Consider the following 24,206-nt stretch of genomic DNA (forward strand, 5'->3'; position numbering starts at 1 on the left):
AGATTATAATCATTCACTTCGCAGGCTGGGTGGTGCAGATGACCTGCCTACGCAGCAGCAGGCAGTCAGCTGGAAAAGCCCATTAATGACCAGGGCACCAGATGTTGTCCAAGCTGATGCTGCAACCCTTCGCTTCCCACAATTCTGAATGTACTCAAAGTTCATCAAAAATTAAAAGGATCTTTCAGCAGGTTTAACGGCTTCCAGCCCCAAAACAAAGGATGTCCAAACAACGAACCTAAGACAGTCACTAATAATGATAAAGGTTTGAACCCAGAGAAATGACCTGGTATAGATATATTTTCTATCGTCATAAAAAAGAGAAAGACTTTATGTAGTGAAAGCTGGTATTATTCTTGAAATCTTTCATGATCTTTACATGTACGCATAAGGCATAGTAGGAGACTTCAGCTGCAAACTAAAATCTGACTTTCCACCAACACAAATTATCTCCGCAGGTAGCTACATGTCCTGCACAGAGGAAAAGGACATTACATGTACTGCATCAGTAACTAATGTATATAACAGATATCATATATCTGCTGTACATATTGTCTTTTTCCTATGCCCTTTTTAACCCTCAGTCTCAGACCTTATACCTCTCTGTGTGCTCTCAAGCCTTGGACTACTTACTGCTCTAATAACTCTACTATAGCCCACGAGCCTTCATGGCCACTGTTGCTTACAAATTAATCTGCCCCTTCTTTCACAGGTGCTACTCGTGCACTATTTGCGCCCTGCACAACATACTTACTTCATCAGTGTAGTGCTGTCTCACTTGTCTCTCCCTCCCTTCCTACCATGTGAATCTGAGAATGACTGAGATGGTAAGGCTAACAATTAAAAAACTTTACGTAAGTATTCAGTGTTTGTCCAATTCAGCCTGCATCTGTAAAGATTAACAACAGACTCCTATGTAGGAACAATCCTCTATTATCTCCATAGCAAACAATGAAAATTGGGGAGTGGGGGAGAAATTTGCCTGGGACCTCTATATGACTTTCTCATATGGGGCAATTTTCACCATCACAGACTTGGGCCACCGGTCCTTCTCAAAGAATGTCTGTCTAAACTAGAGAACAACCTGTGCCTTCATTTCAGACCGCATCTGGGAGAAAAACAGGACCACAAGGAAGAATGTGGGTATAAAATGCACCTCAAAGAATTACGATTATGTTCAAGAAGCCATTCTTCTAAAACAGAGCAATACTGCTCACATCCAATCTCTTTTGGCTAACTGCAATGTAGATTGTTACGATTACCTAGTAGCAACCTGAGCTCTTCAGGAGGTCTGAAGTAATGGCACATTGTTTCCAAAGGTGCAGCCAGACCTCTAAAGGATTGCTCTGCAGATACCAAAGATGAAAACATTCTTGAGCAAAGCCACAGATACTGGCATGAGTGCTAATGCAGTGCACTCGGACTAAGAGAGCTCCACCTTGAGATTCATAACATGCCTTCACGCACCTTGCTTCAGCTGACACAGGGGATGCACAGCACTTTTTTTGCCCTCAGAGTTGTGAGATCTTGGGGGAAAAAAAACAGGTAGCTTAAACCAGTGGCCTAAATAAAATTCATCTCAGGTATGAGATGCAAGCAAAGGTAACTAAGTATGTACTTTGCCTATTCTCCCAATAAACAATGAATTAACGTAGAAGGGAACAGGTTGTTTGTAGATCCAAGCGTGTCCTCACAAGGAATTAAAATACTGACTTCAGATACCTCCGAGGCACTGAATTCCCAAGCAACGCCAACAATCTTATTAGGACTATACAAGAAGGGCCCAGGATAACACTGAAAATTATCAAGATGATAATTAATAGAAATTGATGCTGGGTGGATTTTGAAAAGTCTGACAATCTCGGTTCCCTGCAGCTTGAATAGCCTATAATAAAGGGAAAGGACCTGCAATAACAACTAAGATGGTATAAACATGAAGTCAAGAACCTAGTCCACTTAAATAAGAGCATCTAATGGAACTATTTTCAGTAAGGGGAACAGCAGGCTCTCCCCAGAGATGGCTAGAGTACCCTGACAGTAGGGAGTACAGTAGTGGGATATAGTACTCTAAGAGAAAAAGATGTGGCATAAAAGCACTGATAGTATGAAACCAGAAGCCAAAATGGTTTTAAAAAGGCATGAACAAACAGGATCATGCATAATCTATCCATTTTTCCATTTGAATTACTCAAACCACAGCAGGTTATGTCCTTCGTTTTCCTGTTTCATGGAATCAGGCAGGTGCCCAACAAGGAACCTCTGGGCAGTTCCTTTCCAAAACCAAAGCAAAGTGACTTCAGAGTGTGTCAAAACCTTGAAAGCAGCCTCAGAGATCTCCCTTCCAATCTCTCACCTCGAAGCAAGTGTGATTGTTCTTAAAACTACGTCAGAAGATAGGCCGTGGCAGGGCAATCTGATGCCGACCTGACATCAAGCCCAAGTTCAGTCCAAGACATGAAAAGACAGTAAAATGTAATCTTGCAGCATATGGACAGATATAACTGAATATGATAATTTCTAGCCTAAAATGCTGTTAAGTATACATCACTATGTCCAATTATATTAAAATAAGTCCCAAACTTGTATTTCCAATCACATTTGCAAGAGAACCATAGGACAGACTTCTACCTGAGCCAGGACACAGTTGGCTGACAGATGAACATGATCTGACTCTTTATGCTCAAAGTAGCTCAACTTTCTACTGAAGTACTAAAAAGGACCTGTAAAGCACTACCTCTCCTCGCTCCAGAACCAGCAGAAAATTCTGTGTTTTGAACAGAGTCCCTGAGGTCCCCAAGGAACAGGGAAAGTAAGAGGGAGGGCTAGAGCATAGTAAAGTGGAACTCTCAGAGCCCACATGTCTTCACCAGTACTTCTGATTTTTTTTAAAGATTCATAGAAACATGTTAGGCTTTTCCTAAAGCAGGAAGCAAGGTAATGAAGACAGACACAATAGAAACAAAGAAGAGAAAACTGGAAAGAGGGTAGTTCTCAATGCATGTATAAAGATGCTGAGAAGATGAAACAGGACTGAAGGAGCTAGGAAAGCTGACAGCCTGGGTTTGCTGCAACCTCCCTCCTTCTCCTACAGTCAGAAGGATTGCTGCACAGAACTGAGTGAGAAAAGAATGACCAATCAAAAGGTGTCATGTGAAGAAGCTAAATGTTTCTAAGGGCAAGTGGGATTGAAAAGAGTCCTCAGTGACTCGAGTTCTCAGCTCTATCATCAGTTAGACTCAGCCCCTTGAAAGGCAGATCCAAGAATCAGCGTCTTCCTTTGACAGCCCAGCGGCAAACAATTGTGCAATGTTGCATGAAGTTAGATTAGCTGTTAGCATCCAAGCAGCCTAATCTGTTGCACCTGCACTCATCTGGGCAGATTCCTTGCACAAAACTGAACTCTGACAACATGCAAAACTCTTCTAGAGCAGGATCTCTCCAATGTCCTCCATATTCTGCAGAATCTTACTAGGACATATTTGCCAAAAATGCATGTTATTACCACGCTTCAGCCAAGGATAGTCTAATGAATAAACCTGTTTTCAGTGAAGGCAAGCACTGATACTTTGTTGCACGTTTAGCTTGCTCCATCCTCCTCTAGGATTGGAAACTGTTTTGCTTCCCTCTCCCTCTTCTGCTTCTATTGCTTCCTCCTTCAACAGCAAACACTAATAAGATGTGAAGGTGTTAAAGAGGGTCATCTCCAGTTCTTCTGAAACTTAGGGCTTGTAGTACATGCTCCTGGCAGAAGGTCTGGTGCAGGCTGCAAAATAAACACTTCCGATTCAGAGAACTTTTCTAGTAGTATCTCACCATTCCCAGCTACTTTCCAGACGTAGTCAAAAAAGACCCTAAAATCATCTAGCTCTACAGGAGATATACCAGGTTCTCTCAATGGAGTCAAGGAGGCCTCTCTGACTTGGAGTAACCCCTCCCAGACAAGGACTGACAACAGGAATAAACCTAGCAGGCCGTACAGCACACGCTGTTTCTTGCCACATCCTCTGCTGCACTTCACAAGAAAGCAGGCTGCCAGGACAGGCTGCCACAGCGAGCAGGGAGGCGAGTTGAGTGTGCAGATGCCAGTGCAGGTAAGACCTGGTGGCTCTGACAACACAAGAACACAGCATCACTAAAAATCCACAATCTCTTAAGACCAAGGTTTCCAAGGATTTATATACATTAAACACTTGACACCCTGAACTCCTACTGTGTATGTAGATGAAAATTCGTAACTTATGTGGCTTTGCTATGCTTTTAAGCACAAAATTTGCATCTTTTTTTATTTGCATGAATCAGGATGACATTCACAGTGATTCAAAGTACAAATCAAAATTAAAAAAAAAACCTTGCCTACCAAGTCAATTCCAGGCACTATCTCATTGATCACTAGACGAAGCAGAAAACCTGTCAAGGGCGACGGTGACTCTGAACACGCTGTACCTTCAAATTCCCCCTTCAAGGGACTAGTCTAGGCATACTAGGCAGCTGAGCTAGGAGCCAATGGTTGTGCGAATATTTACTGTAATTAACTATACATAGAGGCAAGCTAATAACAGAGCCGGCCTTACACATGCAAATTTTCATCATATATGAGATTTCCTAGTGCTGCTGAAGTGTTCGGCACACATACCTTGGGAGAACGTATCAGCGTTAAGAGAACCTACCATATCGTGGGTAACTGGAGAAGCTGCCAAATTTCCACAACAGGTTTTTGAATACACAGTACATACTGCTGAGTTTAAGGAAAAGAAGAGCTTACACTAACTTGTCTTAATCCTTGTAGTACCAGTTTTCCATCAACAGCTGCGACATCAGCAATATTATTCCCCTTTTATGGTTTGAGAAATAGATTCAAGAAGATGATGAAATTACTTGCTGAAAGCACGAATCCACTGTCAGACAGGAACTCTTCGGCACTTATCAAATACACAACCTATATTCAGGTCCCAGGTAACATGTGCTGGTCACTCCATACTTCTGAAGCCTGTTACGCATTGTTGGTCTAAGCCATCAGTTTCCAAATGGGTGGTATAGTCACTCACAGCAGCAGACATGCTAGTTCTCACAGCAAGCTATTGCTATTGCTTTCATCAAGTCAGCATAGCACAACTAAAGCCTCTTTCTATGGTGACCACAGATCCCCAGTTCCAAATGGCAATTTCTGCATTTGGGGAACCCAGAGAGGGATCCCAAACATTCCAACATTTCATTTTTCAGTTTTAAAAGAGTCTGCACCATGTTTTTCTTTGTTTGTTTGTTTTAAATGCTCTGCTGCCTTGAACTCTGCACAAATCTTCATGTTGTCTGGATTCCTGGTTGTGACAGCCTGCAGCTCAGAGTGAAAACCACTACCATATTTTCTCTGATAATGTTGCTTCCACAAGAAAACTGGAAATGCCTTACTAAACTCACCATCCTCTTAAAAAATTAAACTGAAACTCTGTACCTTCTCGTGTAACATCCGAGAGCAGTTCTACAAAGTATTCAGTGTCATTGCCTATACAAGGATTGGTGTGAGGTTTTCCTTTTGGTGTGTAGTTACAGACAATGCCCAAAAAACAGAGAGAGACAATAAACCTTTGAGGAAATGTGTTTTGATATGATAAAAATGTTCTTTCTTAAAATGAAAAAAATAATTATCAATAAAATATTTATTTATGGACTTCCATTCAATCTTTAAGTGCTTCAGGTGCTTTAGAAGGAAAAAAAAAGGATCATCAATTTATTGCCGTGTAAAGTGAAGCACAGAAATTTCCTGCAACGTGCCTAACACAACAAATCCTAGGGAGCAAAAGCACTAGGAATAGAATGTAATACCCTACTTACCGCCTCCACTACCTTTACCATGTCTGCAAGCTATTTGTATCCTTTTCACACCGAACTAGGCCCAGAAAGGGAAGGCAGGGAGGGAGGGGGAGAAAATGCATCAGAATGTCAGAATGCAAGATGGGGAAATAAAAAATAGCTGCATGATCCATGTTAGGTATTTCTGGACTGCTTCCCACCGTAACATAGGACTTACGGATCTAAACATAACAGAAACTTGGATGGAATGATACGCAACTTTTTGCTACTACAAACAGTGGAAAGAAGAGTAGTGGGGTAGAGAATTTGTCTGTTTTCCTTTCCTCATATAGACATTTTAAGAATTTAATAATAGCAGTAATAGTATAGATATAAAATCACCTGCATGAGCTGAGAGCGGTGAATGAGGCCGAGGCAGAGCTGGAGACTGGCCATTGCCCATCAAACTCTTCCTGTTGCTTGTTCTACAGCTGTGGGCAAAGAGAGAGGAAAGATGACATTAGCATCAGAAATACAGCATGTACCGCATATGGACATTTTGAGATTCTGCTACTTTGTTCCTTCACTTCCCAGTCTCCTATTAAAAATCAGAGCTATTGTTATTTTTGTAGGCATGTCCAGGAAGTCTACGATGATACTGGACAATGGCAAAGACAGCCGTTTCTGAAGAAAATGCACCATGGATACTTTTCAGGCTTGCATCTTTGCTGTTCTGTGCAAAGACCAGCATTCCCCTGTAGAGTCATTTACAAAATGTTCTTCCCTGACTGCAGCTTGTTTCTCTGCCATACGCTTTTTAGAATATATACAAATATACAAGCATAATGTGAAAAAGTCTCAAGCTTATAATCACCAATGATTAGACCTATTTCTGTGGCATGAATTGTAGCTCCAAATCACATGCCACGAAGAGCAATGATTTATCAATCTGAGAATGATACAATAATTATAAATCTAATTATTGAGCTAAATTTCACATCTGTGCCTTTTGTCAATGGAACAGATGATGCCTAAGAAGATGAATGCATTTTTTTACTCATACATTTTTCATTTGCAAAGCCACTAATTTCCCATAGCACAAGATCATTAGGTAAGATAAATAGTAAATTAACGCATCTATTAAACTTAGGAAAGGAGATATTTTTCTTAAATACATCATACAGTTTTTAAATATTTGTTGGCAGAAGTGTTTTTCTTTTTTCCTCTTTCTACTATAATGCATATTCCCACAGACATAAATCCCCAACACTGCAAACTTTCATGCACAAGGAAAATAATATCTTGAAGTCAAAAGAGACCGTATCTGTGTATAAACTTAAGTGCATGTGCTAATGTTTACGGCACTGCAATCAGAATTTTTTTTCTGTAAAGGTTTAGAAAAACTCAAAAACACTGAAAGGGGGAAAATTCATACATAAAACCATTTCATTAACACAGTAGATTCCAACGGAAGCAGATTTAGATCATATTTGCCTCCAAATTTGTCTCCATAGATGTCTCCAAAGATGAATTTTGTAACATTATAATCTCTATATAACAGCCAGAAAGCAAGACGGATTAGTCTTGATGCAGTGTGAGTTGAATAAAATGCAAAAGAAAGGATGGCGTTGAACAGCATAAACAGCTAAGTAGAACATTCAAAAGTAACCCAAAGTGATACTGAAAACATGGGGGGAGAAAAAAAAAACACTAAAGGCAGAGGAAATGTTGAATATGAAAGCAGTATAGAAGATACCTGCAATATACAAAAAAAGTCAAACACTAAGACCAGTCTCCCCTTGAAAAATGTTTTGTGAAGCAGCAAGAGTGCCATTCCCAACTGTTTAATGAGTTAATGCAAAATTCATTTGCATGAATTGCACAATGAATTGCCATACTGCTTAATTATTATAATCAATTAAACAATGAGTTAACTCATGAGTACGTACTTATCATTACTGCAGATCTATGTAAGAAGAGAAAGCATGAAATCATTGCAAGATTCACCTTTAGAGCACTGGAAAAGCCAAAACTTATTTAAGACATACACTGCAATTTCTAAGCTGAACAAACAGGGAGATCTTTTTAAATTTGAAATTATATACATGTGGTTTTAGGAATCTGTCTAGATGAAGCTCAGCTTTCTACAATTATTTTTAACATACTCAGCACTTAATCTACTTTTTAAATGATGGAACTTGAGCAAATATTCCAAATTTCATTGGACAACAATTTCAAAGTCATGTTGTTTCCCACCATGTCAAATTTTGTCCAGCTGAAGAGTCATATTCAGTTCTTCTCTTATCTAAGAATGGTCCAAATTCTTCCTTTTGGTTTCATGCAATGTCATTGTATTTTTGGTAACTTTTCTTGCATCATACTATGGCAAGCCTCACTTTGTCTGCTACACTTGTTTTTAAAAGCTTGAATAACTGTTCCTTTGCAATTCTCCAATCTAAAACTGAACCCAGTGGAAACTTTTGGTATTCATTAGACATTCATTAAAGGACACACAGACTGCATCTATCCACGATGATGCGATGATACCACTACAGCATCTGTGGCAGGCTGGCAGGCTGGGGTTAAGAGACCCCATTACATAACTTCAAAGCAGCTTTGTGTGGCTAAAGTTTGGGATCTTATGGATCACCACATCTCCTGTCACAAGGAGAGAATACATTTTAAGCATCTAATACCTGGATATGTTCTCAGCAAAACATTACTTTCAACAAATTCTAGGCACCCTTCACTGGTTTCGCTACGAAGATGATTCCAGATACAGGTTTATAAGTATCATTTGCCCCATCTGTAGAAATTGAGAGTTTTATCACTTTTGCCAGAATTTCCTATGTAAATAAATTACTGCTTTGTGTTCACTTTTACATTCAAACTTTATATTCTTCAGGTGAAATTAGTGCAACACCTTTCACAAATCAAAGATATCTAATTCAAGTAATCTCGATTTTGGGGAGGATTATTTTTAAGAATTATTTCTGGGGAGTATGATGGCATTGCCTTCAATATCAAGATGTTACATAATGAGAAAACTTTCCCCCAACTGCCATTTCAAAAAAACCTTTGCTATTTGCTCAGACGTGGCTGCAGCTGTATGGAGAATTTATCTTTTATCATACTCAAATGAAATGTTCTATTGAGAAACAGAAAATAAAAAATATGAAGCCTCCTCTATTTGTTTTACCAGTAAGGTAAGATGCAAATCACTGCATGAAAGGACAAATCCATCCTAGAGGATGGATGTTTTTTCAGTTGTTTCACAAAGATTTTGAAATTATGTTACCCATCCTGTATAATGTGTGAAACACAATTCCTTCCCCAGAATAACGGTATTATAGAAAAGGCTCTTTGTGGGTGAAAAAAAAAAAATCTTCAGGGAACCTTGAAAGATGATCTAGGCTGCTAGAACACCACAAATGCGAAGCAAGGTCGCACTAAGGAAGTATCAAAGCATTACTTACTGAACTGTATTTAGCCTTGAAACAGCAATCTTCCGTATACAAAAGAATCTCAGAAGTTAAAGCTATTCTGCTGACAAAATCGTTTTTCCTAGATCTCTGAACACATCACGTAACTTTCCCCCTCCATTGTCTTCATAAAACTGTTCTTCTCCCATGCCAATCTGACAAGATAAACCAACTGATAAGAGGCATCCCTGAAAGAAAGCCTCTTCGTCTGCCAGAAAGTTACAGCAGTGCAGGAACAGTCTATAGGGATTGTAACATAGGGAAACATAAACCTTGATAAATCACACAGGGCTACACTCTCAAAATGCAATTCTCTAAGCCTTGGATTTCATGTTGTGATCAGGTTGCACGGCACAGAGAAGAGACCAGCAAGCCAAGCAGCAGATACAACACAGGGTTTAGAGCACTGAAAAAAATGAGAAAGAAAAACATCTTTTTCCAAGGAGAAGAAGAGAGTAGGGGAGAACAAAGAAAAGAAAAAAATCAGTCACGTTCAACAATAATTAAACTTTGGGTGCACACAAAATTTGAACAGAATAGAAAGCGTACATTTTTGCCCTTTGCCGCCTTCTCTTCCTAGACTTCAGACCGTTGCCTACAACTTAAAGTGGCAGTCCTGGATGACTACCTATCTGGAAGTAGTTGGCATTACACTGTATCAGCAGTGCCCTGGACTACTGGCACTGATCCTTATCTTGGAATCCAATTCATAATTTCCTATTTGGTTTCCAAATCTGCCGCAGACAGGTTCTGCCTTACCTCCTGCTCTCCGGCACTGACATGCTCCTGCCCACTCACACCTCTCCTCCCTGACTTCTCACGACGTCTCACTGCTGGGGAATTCCTCCTTCATCCCAGCTCCAGTATCAGGCCCAACACACTAACCTCTGAGTCACTTCTCCTCCTCCAGCTGCTACAGATGATCAACGCTTCCCATGAGACGTACTCATGATAAAACAAATAGAAGACACTACATAAAAAGTGCTTTTTGCTCAACTTTGTTAATCACAAAGCAAGGGTGAACTACAGCTGCTGAAAGATGCAATCCAGTTGCATCTGGATTACTTTGCTCCTTAAATAGCCACTGTTCTTCCCTTATCAGGCAAAAGCTGTTTGGGCAGAGATGATGGGAACTGCTAGATTGAAACCAACAAAGCACAAGACAAAAGTACTGGATGGCCATTAAAACAGAGCTACACTCTGTTGGAAACACTAAATAGAATAGAAAGTTGAAGCAGAAATCCAGTTCTTTTAGGACAGGCAGTACTTCATCCAGAGCTGAAATATTAAATGCAGGTTTCCTGATAGAGTAATCAAGAAATGGCAAAAATTGCAAGAGGTATGCACTCCAATGGAATTTTCTTCCTCAGAATGAAGGCTAATATGTGAGCAAATTACTGGCAGAAAGGTTAATTGCTTTTTTTTCCAAAAAAGTAGAGAAAGGCAGCTACGTTGACAGAGATTACCACTTGCCGTACTTTTCATGGGAAATTCGGCGTCTGCTTTAATCATTTATAATGATTTCATTTCAACATCCTCAATTACTAATATTTACACTTGTAATGAAGATGAATTTGTACTGTAAGCTATTACGACAGTTCACCACCTTTCACAGGCTATGCTGAGCACGGCACTACTCCATAACACAGCTTCTTAATTTTGGTATCAGTGTAATACAGTGGAGTTTAGCTGAAGGTAAAGATTAAAAGGGGACGACTCCTATTTTAAGAGAAGCTGCAAACAAAATGTTTTATTTGCTAATACAAGTGCAGAGAAATTAAGATATTGCTGTGTCCAGAATGCAAAGCCTGACTATGTAGACACAAGAGAGACTAATAATGCAAGACCAGCACTCCCATAAAGGCTCTAGGGATAGAAAAGGTGGTTATAATTTCTCCGGTGTTAAAACTGCATAGCTGAAAACTACCTCAGGAGGAACACGCTGTCCCTAGCAAGATTTGAGATGTGGCCACTTTGTTTATACAGGAAAGTTAAATTTAAGTTATATTTCAGTTATATTTAACTTGTTATGAAGCTAGCTAACCTATGACTTCATAGTTACTTATTATCTTCACAAACAGCAACACTGAAGAGTCAATAGTGCACGCAGCACTGCCTTAAAAAAACTAAAATATTTGAAGTGAGGAATCCAGTTTGTTTTCTTCTGTTTTGTTTTTGGTTTTTTTTTTTGTTTTGTTTTGTTTTTATTTTTATTTTGTTTTTAAAGAAAAAGAAGCCTTTTGCATTAAAAAGCAGTTTGGCAAGTATTTCCAAGCTCTCCAGAATCCAGGCAAGTTCTGTGGGACATTAACTCGAACGAATACAAAAACCTGCTGCCATGAAGAGATTACGCACACTGATACTGCAGCAGCTTCCTTGTCAAGAAGGAGCCTTTAAGCTTGTATTTGATGAAGCATCTCCTGATCTAGGAAGTCAAAGTAACACATGGCCTGCAGTTAGTGGTAGTTTCACACCTAGATCACTTCATGAAAGAAAATGAATCAACCAAGAATGTTCCTCTCTGAATACTGTGGAATTACAGTTACATGAGCAAAATCCAGAGGCTCCATTCAGTACTATTTGTTGCTGCCCTGTTCTACCCTATAATTAAGAGACTGAAGAGTTAGGAAGCAATTTTGAGAGATATTTCCTAGACTGAAGTAGGTAAATTCTCAAGGTGCTACAATCATTGAGAGAAATGTGCAAACCATGTGAAAGCAAGTAAAATATACCATCAGTAACACCCAGAATGGTGTTTTGTTCTTTTAATGGCTTTCAGTGTTCCACGCTCATATCCATTTAGTATCACCTAGTATTATTTTCTGATATATTTTTACTAGACTATATGTCTGCATATACACTTTCCAAATTTGGTGCATGCATATAGATATGTATATAAGCATATATATGTATAGGACAAGAGGAAATGGTCTCAAGTTGCGCCAAGGGAGGTTTAGACTGGACATTAGGAGAAATTTCTTTACTGAAAGAGTGGTCGAGCCTTGGAACAGGCTGCCCAGGGAAGTGGTTGAGTCACCATCCCTGGAAGTATTTAAAAGACGTGTAGATGAGGCGCTTAGGGACATGGTGTAGTGGGCATGGTGTGTTGGGTTGACGGTTGGACTCGATCTTAGAGGTCTTTTCCAACCTTAATGATTCTATATGCATTCATATTTACATGTATAAAATATATAAAGACATATATATATAATCCCATATTTAAAACATTACATGTACAGCCAAACATTCTGTTTATTGTATATGCCACTCTCCGTGACAAATTACTTCATATCAGTTTTTAATGAGCTGGAAAAAAAAAGGGTCTTGGGATTTAAATTTTAGCTGTTGTAATGTAGGGATTCAGATTTTACTCTTTTGTATTTAAGGCTTAGTCAACTTAAATGAGGCCAGTTTTAGTCTGAAGAAATAGAGTGCTGTCAAAACAGAATGAACACAACACACCAAGACCAAGTACACAGCTGCTGGCAGCCCTAGTTTGGCAGTTTGTCCTGAATCTTTGCAACACTGCAGTGAGCATTTCAGTTTTGGCTATTGGCCAGGTACGCATGGGCAGTAAGCTAAGGGTCCTCTCTAGGTACTCACGCATTTGTGTCCAACATGTTTTTCTCTGCCATTACTATCACCTACCGGTATGCCAGCATGCCACCAGAACTTCATCTTCCCTCAACCATACAAAAGAGGAGACTTCAATATTTCTCCTCATCCTTCTAAAAAAACCTACAGGGAAAATAAAATTTAAAATGCAACCAACTGGACGCATGACCACCCTCTGCATGGACTGCCTGAAGGGTTCAAATGCATGCAAGACAGCATCATTGCAAAAATACCTGCCAAGAAAAATCACAGAATTGCAAAAATATCTGCCAAATCTCTGCTATTCAGAGCTGAGGAAGACTGTTGCAAAGACAGGCTTCTTACGCTGTAGAAGGCCTCTGAAGCTCCATCCCTCCAGTGTATTACAAAACAAATAAACAGGTCCTTTATTAAGCCTTCTCAACTGTACTTGCTAGTTAGATATATGTTGAGTGTATTCAACTCCAGTGACTGCTCTCACTTTTACTCTTATACTCTTTTACTTTGATCCATAATTTTTCTTCTCACGCAGGAGAAAATCAGTAGTTTCAAGAAACCTGAATTTCTTCTACAGAAGTAAAATGGTGTATTTCTATCTGTTCTGTTCCTTCCTAAAACAACTGATTTTTTAACTTATTATAGAGATAAATATTTAATTATGTAACATAAAAAAGAGTATTAAGCTAACTACTAACTCCATAGTTACACAATATTCATAAAATAGCTGCATACAAGATAAAGTCTGTAATGCACACAAAGTGGGCAGGCAGCGGAGAGCAGACAAAAAGATCGCTCAGGATCATAAACCAGTCCACTGTGCAATTCTGCTTCATTATCCACAAAATGCAGTTTTTGCATCTTCGTATCATACAACCTATTGAGAACACGCTGATGGGATCATTTAAATCCCACTGCTTCTTGAATTTCTTTTTTGATCTTACTTGTGTTCTGGGAAGGGACATAAACCAAGTTATTAGGTGAACAGCACGTCTGCTATCATACTGAGATATTTAACTAAATTCCTTGACACACAAATATTACTCCCTCAAAATAAAGAGATAAGTAGGAAGCTAGTACCAGAAATAGAGGAAAAATATACAGGGCTGGCCTAAATCATCGCTAAATACGACTATCTTTATTCTACATAATTCAGGAGATGCAAAAAAAGGCAGAAACACCTCACTGGAAAAAAAATTTAATCATGAGGAGCCACAGTGATGGGTTTATAACATTTAACAAGTGCTATCTTAAAAAAAAAAGTGTCATACATCACACCTGCGAAGATCAAGGCATCAATAGTTTGGAGATGTTAGCCAAAGAAGTGCCTTGACTTGCACAGTAGATAACCCTGCAGAAACCATCAGACAGGAAATACCCTATTTACTGGAGAGTCTGCAGCACAGACAGGAGGTTTAAAACACAGGTCTCACTGTGCTCTTGGCCATCCCCAGCAGTTTTGCATTAACCCAGATCCCTCCAGATTTTGACTCTAGACTACAAGTTCCCGGTGCATCTCTTGGGATCAGAGGATGCAGCCAGACATTTCTTATTGTATTGTGGTGGTCAGGCTGGGGGCAGGATGGTTCTCACTCTGCCCCTTGCTTGTTGTTAACAGCTTGAGAGAAACTGGGGGAGCGTGGGGAGCAGAGGGACGTGAGTCGGGGCTGCTGGATGCCATCCACTGCTGCTGCTCCATCCAGAGCCTCTACTCCACCTCAGGCTGGAGTGCTGTCTGCCAGGCTGTAGCATAGACACTGTCACAGGCGGTGCTTGCCGCTGGTTCTGTCCCCAGTTTGGGAGCTAGGCTGGTGCCCCATGGCTGCTGCTCACAACACCAAGTCATCAGACTCAGGCAAGGAGGTAGCTGGGGGATCTTCTCCTCACCCTTCCACCCCCAGCTGAAGTTAAGGTATAGAGCAAGAGCCTTTTCCACACTTACACTGAACAGAGCAGCCCATCTACTGGCAATTTTTACCCAGCCCGGCCCTTCAGAAAAACCCAAACAAAACCAATAAACAAACAGGTCCTGTTCCAGCCATATTTCCTTTGAACAACATCCAACCAGACTCGAGGACTAACCACAGCCAATTCCCCCGGCCATTTCAGAACTGCAAGGGAGCCAAGCACATACCCTGAGCTTTCTGTAACTCTGGTTGAAACTAAGGCCAGCATAGTTCAGAAATAAGATAAAACATGGGAGTGTCTCCAAACTACAGACACGAATACCTGTTTATCCAGATACCTACCACAGTGAAACCCTGTCCATCTTCTCCCCAGCTTTCTCATTCTGTTCTCCACTTAGACTGACCACCTCTTGGCTTTCTTTGCTTTTTCCTTGCTGGTGGTTGTTCCCAACAACCACAGCTCTGAACACCATTGTTCATAACTCACCATGTATCATGGAATTAGTGGGCCAGGATGATAAGCCAGACAGACCTCCTCACAGTGTTGAAAGCATTGCCCAAACAGCACAGCCAATAGCTTTAGGGAGTGCTTCTCTTGGCCAAAAGAGCGTGCGTGGTGTCAATACTTGATAAAGACTCAAAGGGTTAAAGTCTTCACGGTCACCCATGCCGTCAGCCTAGAAAGTTTGGTGCCTCAGTAGATGTCTGGGAGAAACCTCAGAAACAATCAATCCATTTCCAGCTGGGGGCAGGAAAGAAGAAACGATTTAGTCTGCTCTGCTTCTTGCTACAGAAGTTGTGCTTCATCTTCCTTTCAACCTCCTCAATTTGTTTGTACCCGTCAAAATAATTTATGTTGCCAAGGCTACTTTCACATAAAAAGAATCAGAGGCTTATTGAAACAAAAGTCTACACAGTACCCTTTATCACATGAAACACTGTCTGCTCTGCACTGCACTCCAGAAACTCTCCCCATGAGAAAAGCGGCTAAAACACAAACTCCTAGAAATATTCTTCCCTACGCTATTTCACAATTTTTTAGGATAGTTTTGAGCTTTTTTTTTCTAACCACACCCCCCACCCCCGGCCTTTCCTAATAATCACGAAGAAGTACAACTAAATTAATCATATCCTAAAATTCAAGAGTAGGAAATTGGAAGCTGCCTGAAGTAAAGAGATTCTACACGGTTTCACTTTCAAACCCAAGTAGTTCTCTTCTGGTTTAACCCCTAAAATAATTTATATTTATATCTCACTCCTTTCTCCTATAATTAAATAGTAACAATTCATATTTACTCGAAAGAATAGTAAGTCCAGACAGGACTGCTTCTTTCTTCCCTTGCTAAATTTGGTAGCTTTCAACCTCTCAAAACTATGAGGGAGCACATGATTATTAAATGTGTTGTCTTTAACCTTTAGCAAATACTACCAAAGACTCAAGGGGTGAACAGCTAAGACAATGTCAGAGCAATGCACCTGGACTGAGGAAAAACTACATTTGCAGATCAAACCTACTAGGAACAAAAGAGTCTGAATTTTTTTATTCCTGCTTGGGCAGGATTCTAAAGCTAAAACACACTTTTTCATATCAATGTTTATTTTCTGACTGAGAAGTAAAATACTTACAGACTAACTGCTAAATAACTTACTGTCCCTTGCTAGAAAGCATCTAAGACATTAAGAATGTGGCTAAAAAAAAAAAAAAAAAAAAAAAAAAAAAAATCTATCAGCCATCTGTGTCTTTATTTTCCTATTTTAAAAATACAATTGTGCAAATTATAGCTTGTATTAGATCTTAAAATACTTTGATTATTCCTAGCTCACTGTTGATGCATATTCCTGGGAGACTTCTGCCTTTTCTAGAATCATGATTCTTCTGAAACTGGTAGACTTAACTTTTTAGCTAATTCACACCAAAAAAAGATAAAGATTATAGCTCATCTGTAAATAATCATATCCAAAAAGCAAGCCACATGTGTGGTGTGTCCGCGCACCTGTACATGTATAACTTTAACCTTCTGGCAGAACGTAGTCTACAACAAGAGAATGCTAGAACAGAACAATTAAAAGAACACTGAACTAAATTTTTGAAAAATGTTGTATGAGCCTCATTTCATTATTCAGTACTTCAATGCAACTTTCTCATGGCACTACGCAACTAGGACTAAACAGAAGAAAAGCAAAATGGGGTTTAATAGGAAAAAAAACTGAAAGAAATTACATGCTGTTAAAATAAAAGTCTGGAAAATCACTCATAGGAAAAACAAGAAAAAAAAATAAAAAAACCTTTCCTTTGTCTTCTTTCATAAATATCCTGACCTCACCTTTTCATCTTAAGAACAAGCTTAAGCAAATGACTCAACTATGGTTTGTTTCAAATTGTGTTACTCAAAGGACAATCAATGCCTCAGACCTGAAAAACGTATATGCGATTTTTAACTCAAACATTTTTGGAAGGCATGACACTAGTCCAGCTCTCAAATGCCACTGTTCTGTTTGGAGACACTTAGTTGATGATACCTCCACCCTGACTGGCAGAGACGGCAGCCAATATATGAGAAAAAGCCTCTCATCTCTCCTGTAAAAGGTGGCATAAGCACACTGGGCGCACCGTATTTCCAGTGCCTTGGAGGAAGCAGATACACTCATCCACTGTTCGAGCCAAGTTGCCCCGGACCTTGCCGGCTCCTCACGAGGCGGCAGGAGAGCATCTGCCAGGGAATTGCCACTGCTGCTCTTCAGCGTGGGGGAGCTGCCCAGCTCCACTTCACAGCCGGGCCTGGACCGCCCCTGAGCTGGAAGAATTCAGTCTCCATCACCTGAAAAATCACTTGTGGAACATGAAGGTTCACAAATACCAACCGAGCAAACCTTGATGCCTCTTGCACCAAAACGCCCTTTTCTATAAACTTCAAGAGAAACACATAGTTACCACAGAGATGACAGCCTACACATGCATGGGCATAAGCAGGGTTCACCAGTATTCACCAAAATCGCTGTTAATCCCACCTAAATACATCAGGCCTACCACCACCTAAGAAGCAAATGCTTCACACAGTTTTGAAACAGAAGCTGGGACACTGAGTGCTTCCTAGTGAATGGGCATCTTCAAGCCTCCCCCTCCTATGTACTCCTGCCCAACGGCCAGGCCACACGATCTTTAAAAACAGCTGGAATGATAGTGAAATAGTACAGCTGCACAAGCTACCACCTTAAGCAACTTAATTCAGCAGAAAGTTTCTGAAAGTAGTTTCCAAAACAACAACAAAAACAGACTTCCTTTTGTTGCAGCCCAGGGGGAAGGGGAGGAAAAATGAAAAAAAAAGAGGGAAAAGCATTCAAGGATGTTAGCCTCCAGCAGACACACTCTTCCAGTAAGAGCGGAAAGTCCTGAGCGCTGCCATCTATTGAGAACCATAAGTGAGGATACACACCCGCAGACTGGAAAGCGCTGCAACAATGAAGCACAGTTGCCTACTGTGCATTTGACACGCGAGGGAAATGAGCTTCATCCCTTTTGTGGCACTTTGGTATTAACTGCAGTGGTTTCTTCCTCTTTTTCTCTCCTTTCTTCTTACGTATATGAGAGTCGCTAAAAACGCGCAATAAATGCCTAATTTTAAATTAAGCAATATAAGTTTGCACCCCCTCTTCAAAGGAATTAATGCAAATAACAGGAAAATAGTCCTCTTCCTTTTTATTTCTGAACTTTTTTAAAAGACAAGAGGCAATCTTATATAGCTAAAGTATCACACTTTCCATACAAATAATAAATATTTTGCAATTAATATTCTCTACTGTCTTTTGCTTGGACATAAGTAGTCAGTAGTGCTTAAGCAGTTAATACACTGGAATTAAGGAAATACAGAAAACACTTAAAAAAAAAAAAAGAATCACTATTTAGGACAAAATATGGGTGTTTGAAAACTATGCCTTTTGCTAGTTAGGAGCCTGAATACGAACAATTAAGTGGGAGACATTCAACCTGAAAACTACGTCTGTTCCCATAAGACCTCTGGCACCACCATCAGTGCCCCACATTTGAGCGTGCACACTTTGACTGCAGTTCAGAAATTTAGTTTGCAAACAAAAGACACCCTCTCTTCACTGAGACCCACATTCTCCTTCCTTCCTGCTATCAGCTGACCAGAAGTTTTTTAATTAAATCGTAATTAAGCACCTAGAAGCATTATTTTGCCTGGGGGGGTGGGCAAAGAAAAAAAAAATCCTTTCATTGTGCCCATTCAGTGTTGGTGTCTGTTGAGCCTGCCGAAGAGGGCATCAATTAGTGCCAGCTATGGCGGCTCTCATGAAGAGGCTGTTTGTTCAGTAGGAACCAGCCATCTGCAAAGTCATGCTGAAATGTAAGTGACCAAACACTCCATGGTCACAACGTTAAGACATCACTGGACACATACGTGCAGCCAGCAAGGTGGCATTCCCCATCAGTCATATGGAGTTATAACAAATTAGAGTCTTTCTGCCCTTGGAGCTCCCAAACACAGCTACATCCCTTGAATAGCAAAATAACAAATAATCAATATAGAAAACCTGTATGTCTGGTCCTTCTTTTTTCCAGATGAAAACTGAGCTTATGTGACTGACGTAACTGTTGATTATTATTTTTTATTTAATAGAGCTTCATGAGAAATTTAACAGACAAAAAAAGAAGTATGTGCTGGCATATAGCTGACATCATTTACAAAACTACAGAAACTAAATCAATCACTTCTCCCCACCATGAATTTTTATTAGAGATAGAGTACCTACACTTAAGTTAGCTGTGTATCTATACTGGTGTAGTTACAGGAGCATATTCTGCCTTCTACAGACATAGTTACACCATAGGGTAAAAGTCTTTCACTATTTCGGACTTCCCAGATGGAAATAAAAATGAACCACGAGAATACAAACTGTCGTCTTCAACTGTAATTGTGTACTAACAAAGCTATGTCAGCAAAATTAATTGACTGACTAGCTATAGCTCAAGTAATTACCGCTGTATAAAACGCAGTGCGGAGACTAGGTCTGGGAGCAAACTTCAGCTCTGCGCGGCAGTAAACCTCCTGAGGAACGCAACCTATTACACATGCAGATCACACTGCTTTGCTGCGAAGTCACGGTGAGGTAATTGAAAACGTATGAATAATCTCCAGTGAAGCAATTCAAACATCTCCAGGCATAGTCATCAACAGGGATGACAACACAAGGCTTCTGACATCCACTCGCTCTCTTTATTTTTTTTTTGGTAATGCTTAATCATCAAGTACCACATAAGCCAGGAAAGATCAGATGATTTACGTGTTTCAGTTTGCTGCCACAGACCTGGCACTTACACATACATGCACATTTATACTATTAAAAATAGTATGGTGCAGTATTAAAAGACGTTTCAGTGGCGTGTGTTTCAAGTGACTGGATTACTCAAACAGTGAGGTCACAAACAAATTATCTAGGCCATCCTAAATAAGTACTGATAAAGCATTCATGTTATGCTACCAAATGTTCCCTTCCCCCGACATGCTATGTCAATTTAATGATCCAAGTATCCAAATCTCTGAACCAGAAATATTGTACAACTTTAGAATACCTTAAGCCTATCTAAGATAGGTTTTCTGGAGATCAAAACACAACAGTGCTGAGTTGTAATCTCTCATACAGGCTTTGAGAAGAGATGACACATGATCCAGGGAGAGGGGAATTTTTCTCCTCTGCAATGGTACACTTCAAGCTCTTTCCCACAACTGGTGACCCAGCACAACTACAACACAATCTGATGTTAAATTTATTCACATGGTTACATCTAGTAAAAATCTGCTGAGTGAAACTCGAAAATGAGGAGCAATTTCCTAGCAAAAAAAACCAGTATGCATTCAACACTACAAGCCTCCAAGTAGAGCTCTAATGGAATGAAATGTATCTCCAAGAATGAATCTGGTCCACAAAATCCATCCATACCCTCTCTTTATTAAGATTTCTTTCTGTGAGTAATGTTTTACAGAACCTTGGGATTTTCAGGACCAAGTAAGCTTGATTTCTCCTTTCTAGTTCTCCTGATCACTTCAGTGGCCAATAACACCCTATTCTCTCATGAAAATCCAAGAACACAGAAACAAGGCAAAATGACAATTTAAAATTAACTTTTATCCCTAGTATAATTTTCTGTACTAGACTTAAATCTACACAATGATACAGTATCCCACAAGAATAGAGAGAAAAGACTAAATCAATCTTAAACACAGCACAAACAAGAGTATACAAGCAATTTATGAAAACAAATTTTACATATACTTTGCCCTGTAAAAATATCCATACCAGGAAAGGAGTATTTTACTACCAAAGTAATGTACTAATTGCTCACAAATAGAAGTAGGTCACAGAGGATTCATGGAAGCAAATGCCAGTGACTCAGCATAGAAGAAAGAAGAAAAGGAAGAAAATGAGTGCAAGGATATGATTTATAGTGTGCAAATAGCTATGAGCTAATATTGTGAAGAGGAACAATTTCACAATGAAGATTTGTTCAGTTCACCCTGGTGTGTCAAGAATGAAGTATCACATAAAATGACTAGTAAAGCAACATCCACTGTAGAGACAAAAAAGCAAGCAGTGGTAATTATAGTTAACATTTTAGTTTTGAACACATCAGTTAACTTACTGTCCACAGGTATGAAAGCCTACAACCTACCTGACGGAACAGCAGCAATAGCTTTAGGAGCCAGATCTAGCAGTGCTGCTGGCAGTAACAAGAACAACCTGAGATGCTACAGGAAATATTGCCTGTCAAACTATGCAACACAGGATGGCATACGTCTGTATTAAAACTTAACTATTTAAACAATATCTGCTCCAATACAAGCAGGATTGCAGGCAAATTAAAGGAGGGGAAACCAAAGTGAGTATGTTGTCATCTGTTACAACTGTATGTTTTGCCGCTATTCTTCAAGTTTTTGCTTCTGGATTCATACAACGACTCAAGTTTTCAGTGTTCGAGGGTACAGTTTTGTGGTTGGTGGTTTTGGTTTTTTACTTTGGGGTTTGTTTGGCAAACTTTTCTTGGAAGTTCATGTTTCAAGCCCTATTTTGTCAATGGAGAGATTTAACATCAACCCTAAACATCTAAAAAAAGATGAAAATTAAATTCTATCCATTAGAAAAGAAAGTGCTGAAGTCTATACAGCAGTCATGAATTCCAAATAAAAAGGAACACTGGCTTGGATGCACACAACAAAGTTGAACAGCACAATTCAGTGTATAGTCTTTCTTCCTTACACATCGATCCCTGAAAGAATTCTAGTATTACATAATTTTAAAAAATCTCAAGACTTCATTCTCCTGCAAGAACAGATCTGTCTGACTTTTTAACATCAGTTAAAATTCTACCTTGGAGCAACAATGCCAGGATAGCAGAGAGACATGATTGTGGAAAGAGTAAATCTGAAAGGGAATTTGTGTCAAAGTTGTCAATGAGGAGAGTTGGAACTCTCCTATAAAAAGAGATTTCACATCGCTGTTTATAAACTGTTAATTACACAAAAAATGTAACCTCGGACATGAGCAATGAAGTTACAAGAAAAATTAGAAAAAATCTCACATTTTTTGCTTCCATGGATCACAACTGTTTTGAATTAGAATTTGTGCCCATGACTTATATTGGATTTAGGCCTAAGAAACACTCAAATTGTCATTAAAACGGTTCAATGGGATCCATATGAGCAAATTTCCCCCTTTCCTCAACTATGTCTTGAAGTACCACCACATCACATTATGTTCCTCAAATTCTCTAAGACATACTACTATGCTAGTGATTAGCTCTTACACGGACAAGCTAAAACCAAGACTGTCCACACATTTCTGTAAGCTGTACTGACACGAGGTTACACCGTCGTCATTATTATTCTGAGATTCACACCAGTAATTCCATCACAGAAAGCGGTCTGGCAGATTACCAGTCATCTTAAGCAGCGTGGATGAAGAGAACTGAAAGTTGAATCTACAGTTGAAGATGAATTTGGTAGTTTTAACACACAGCTACTCTGTACTCTGAAAATTTTCTTTGGCACAACTTCCACATACTGTCCATTTGATGTAACGGAGACAGGTTCAAGTGGAACTACGACACATAGCATTCTGTGATCTTCTAACCTTCTCAGTAGTAAGGAAGAACATGCTGAGAGTTTGAACATTAATCCTTCATTTCCTGGATTTTGCAAAATAGAGGTGCTAAACCTCTAAAACCTCTAATTTGGTTCAGTGGTTTAATCAAACATTAGACTTTCTACTAACATAAGCTCTAGCTCAGCTTTTCAAATAATCATTACAAATGACCTCAAACAGACTACGTTCAGCTTGAAAGCCAAATGTAGGCATACAACTGAAAGACAAAATAATATCAGCAAAAGCCGCTTCCCCAAATGTCTTGAATATAAAAGAGCAGAGACATTCATTGGGATTATCATTTCTCCAAATCATAACTGCAAAAATTACCACTACCCATATAAACAGATTCTGCCTTTGAAGACGTAAATTAAATGATAAAGCATTCACATACATCAATGTTAACATAATCACATGCTTTTTAATAATCTCCCCTCTACAAATGCATAACTAAACATTAAATCAAAATGATTTTTCAGTCTTTCAAAGCCTCAAGAAAGTCTGTGCAGGTAATGGTAGCACACAGTTCAGAAGGGCTGGACAACTAGTTTGATGTACATACGGGTGTGTGACCAATTAAAAAGTGACTGATTGTTTTCTCAACCTAGCTTAAATTGATTACAGAGCTCTAACTTGTTTTTATGGGGATGCATAATCTCTTGCCTCATCGTGACTAGCATAAATTTAGCTGATACAGGAAAGTAATGACAATGAAATTTTAAAAAGTGACCACTAAAAAACCCCAAGATTCTAACTGGTAAACTGGCACTCAACAATTCATGTATCCTCCCACAATTTGGTGAAATAGCAACGTAATCTGATCATCTCTTTCTTCCAAAGTGTTGCATTAGATTTCACATAACTGTGGAACACATAACTGTGGAAACTGTTTACTGATTGACACAGATTCTTTATTTCCTCATATTCTTCAGAGAAATAGCATACCTTGCTCTCTTTTTTTCTTTATTGATTTTTTTTTCCAATAAGCAAACGCAAACACAAGAACAGCAGCTTCACACCTATTTAACAAAGGAGAGGTACAGTATCATTTTGCAAAAATCTGCTAAACTCCCAAGAGTTTCTGTAAGACTGGACTGAACTTTACATTACTGATACTTCTAGGTTTGCTGTTATAGCTCAGCAGATAGCCACTGGAACATCACCCATGCAGAGCTCTAAAAGCAAGTTATGGTAATAATTCCAGAAAATAATATTCTGCTTTTAAATTTTGACTATTCAGTATGTTATATTAGCTGTATCTTTAAAATGGATAATGTAGTCA

The 24,206-nt window shown here is 39.3% G+C and overlaps 1 protein-coding gene across 1 annotated transcript in view; it reads right to left on the bottom strand.

The window, feature by feature from the left end:
* The window catches only part of MAST4 (microtubule associated serine/threonine kinase family member 4), a 109,734-nt gene that overhangs the window by 71,159 nt on the left and 14,369 nt on the right, over window positions 1-24,206 (bottom strand). The window contains exon 2 of the mRNA XM_075138026.1: window positions 6,190-6,278. Coding sequence (XP_074994127.1) covers window positions 6,190-6,278 — 89 coding nt within the window. The remainder of the gene's footprint in view (window positions 1-6,189; window positions 6,279-24,206) is intronic.

This window comes from Calonectris borealis, chromosome Z (genome assembly GCF_964195595.1).
Source record: "Calonectris borealis chromosome Z, bCalBor7.hap1.2, whole genome shotgun sequence".
NCBI lineage: Eukaryota > Metazoa > Chordata > Aves > Procellariiformes > Procellariidae > Calonectris > Calonectris borealis.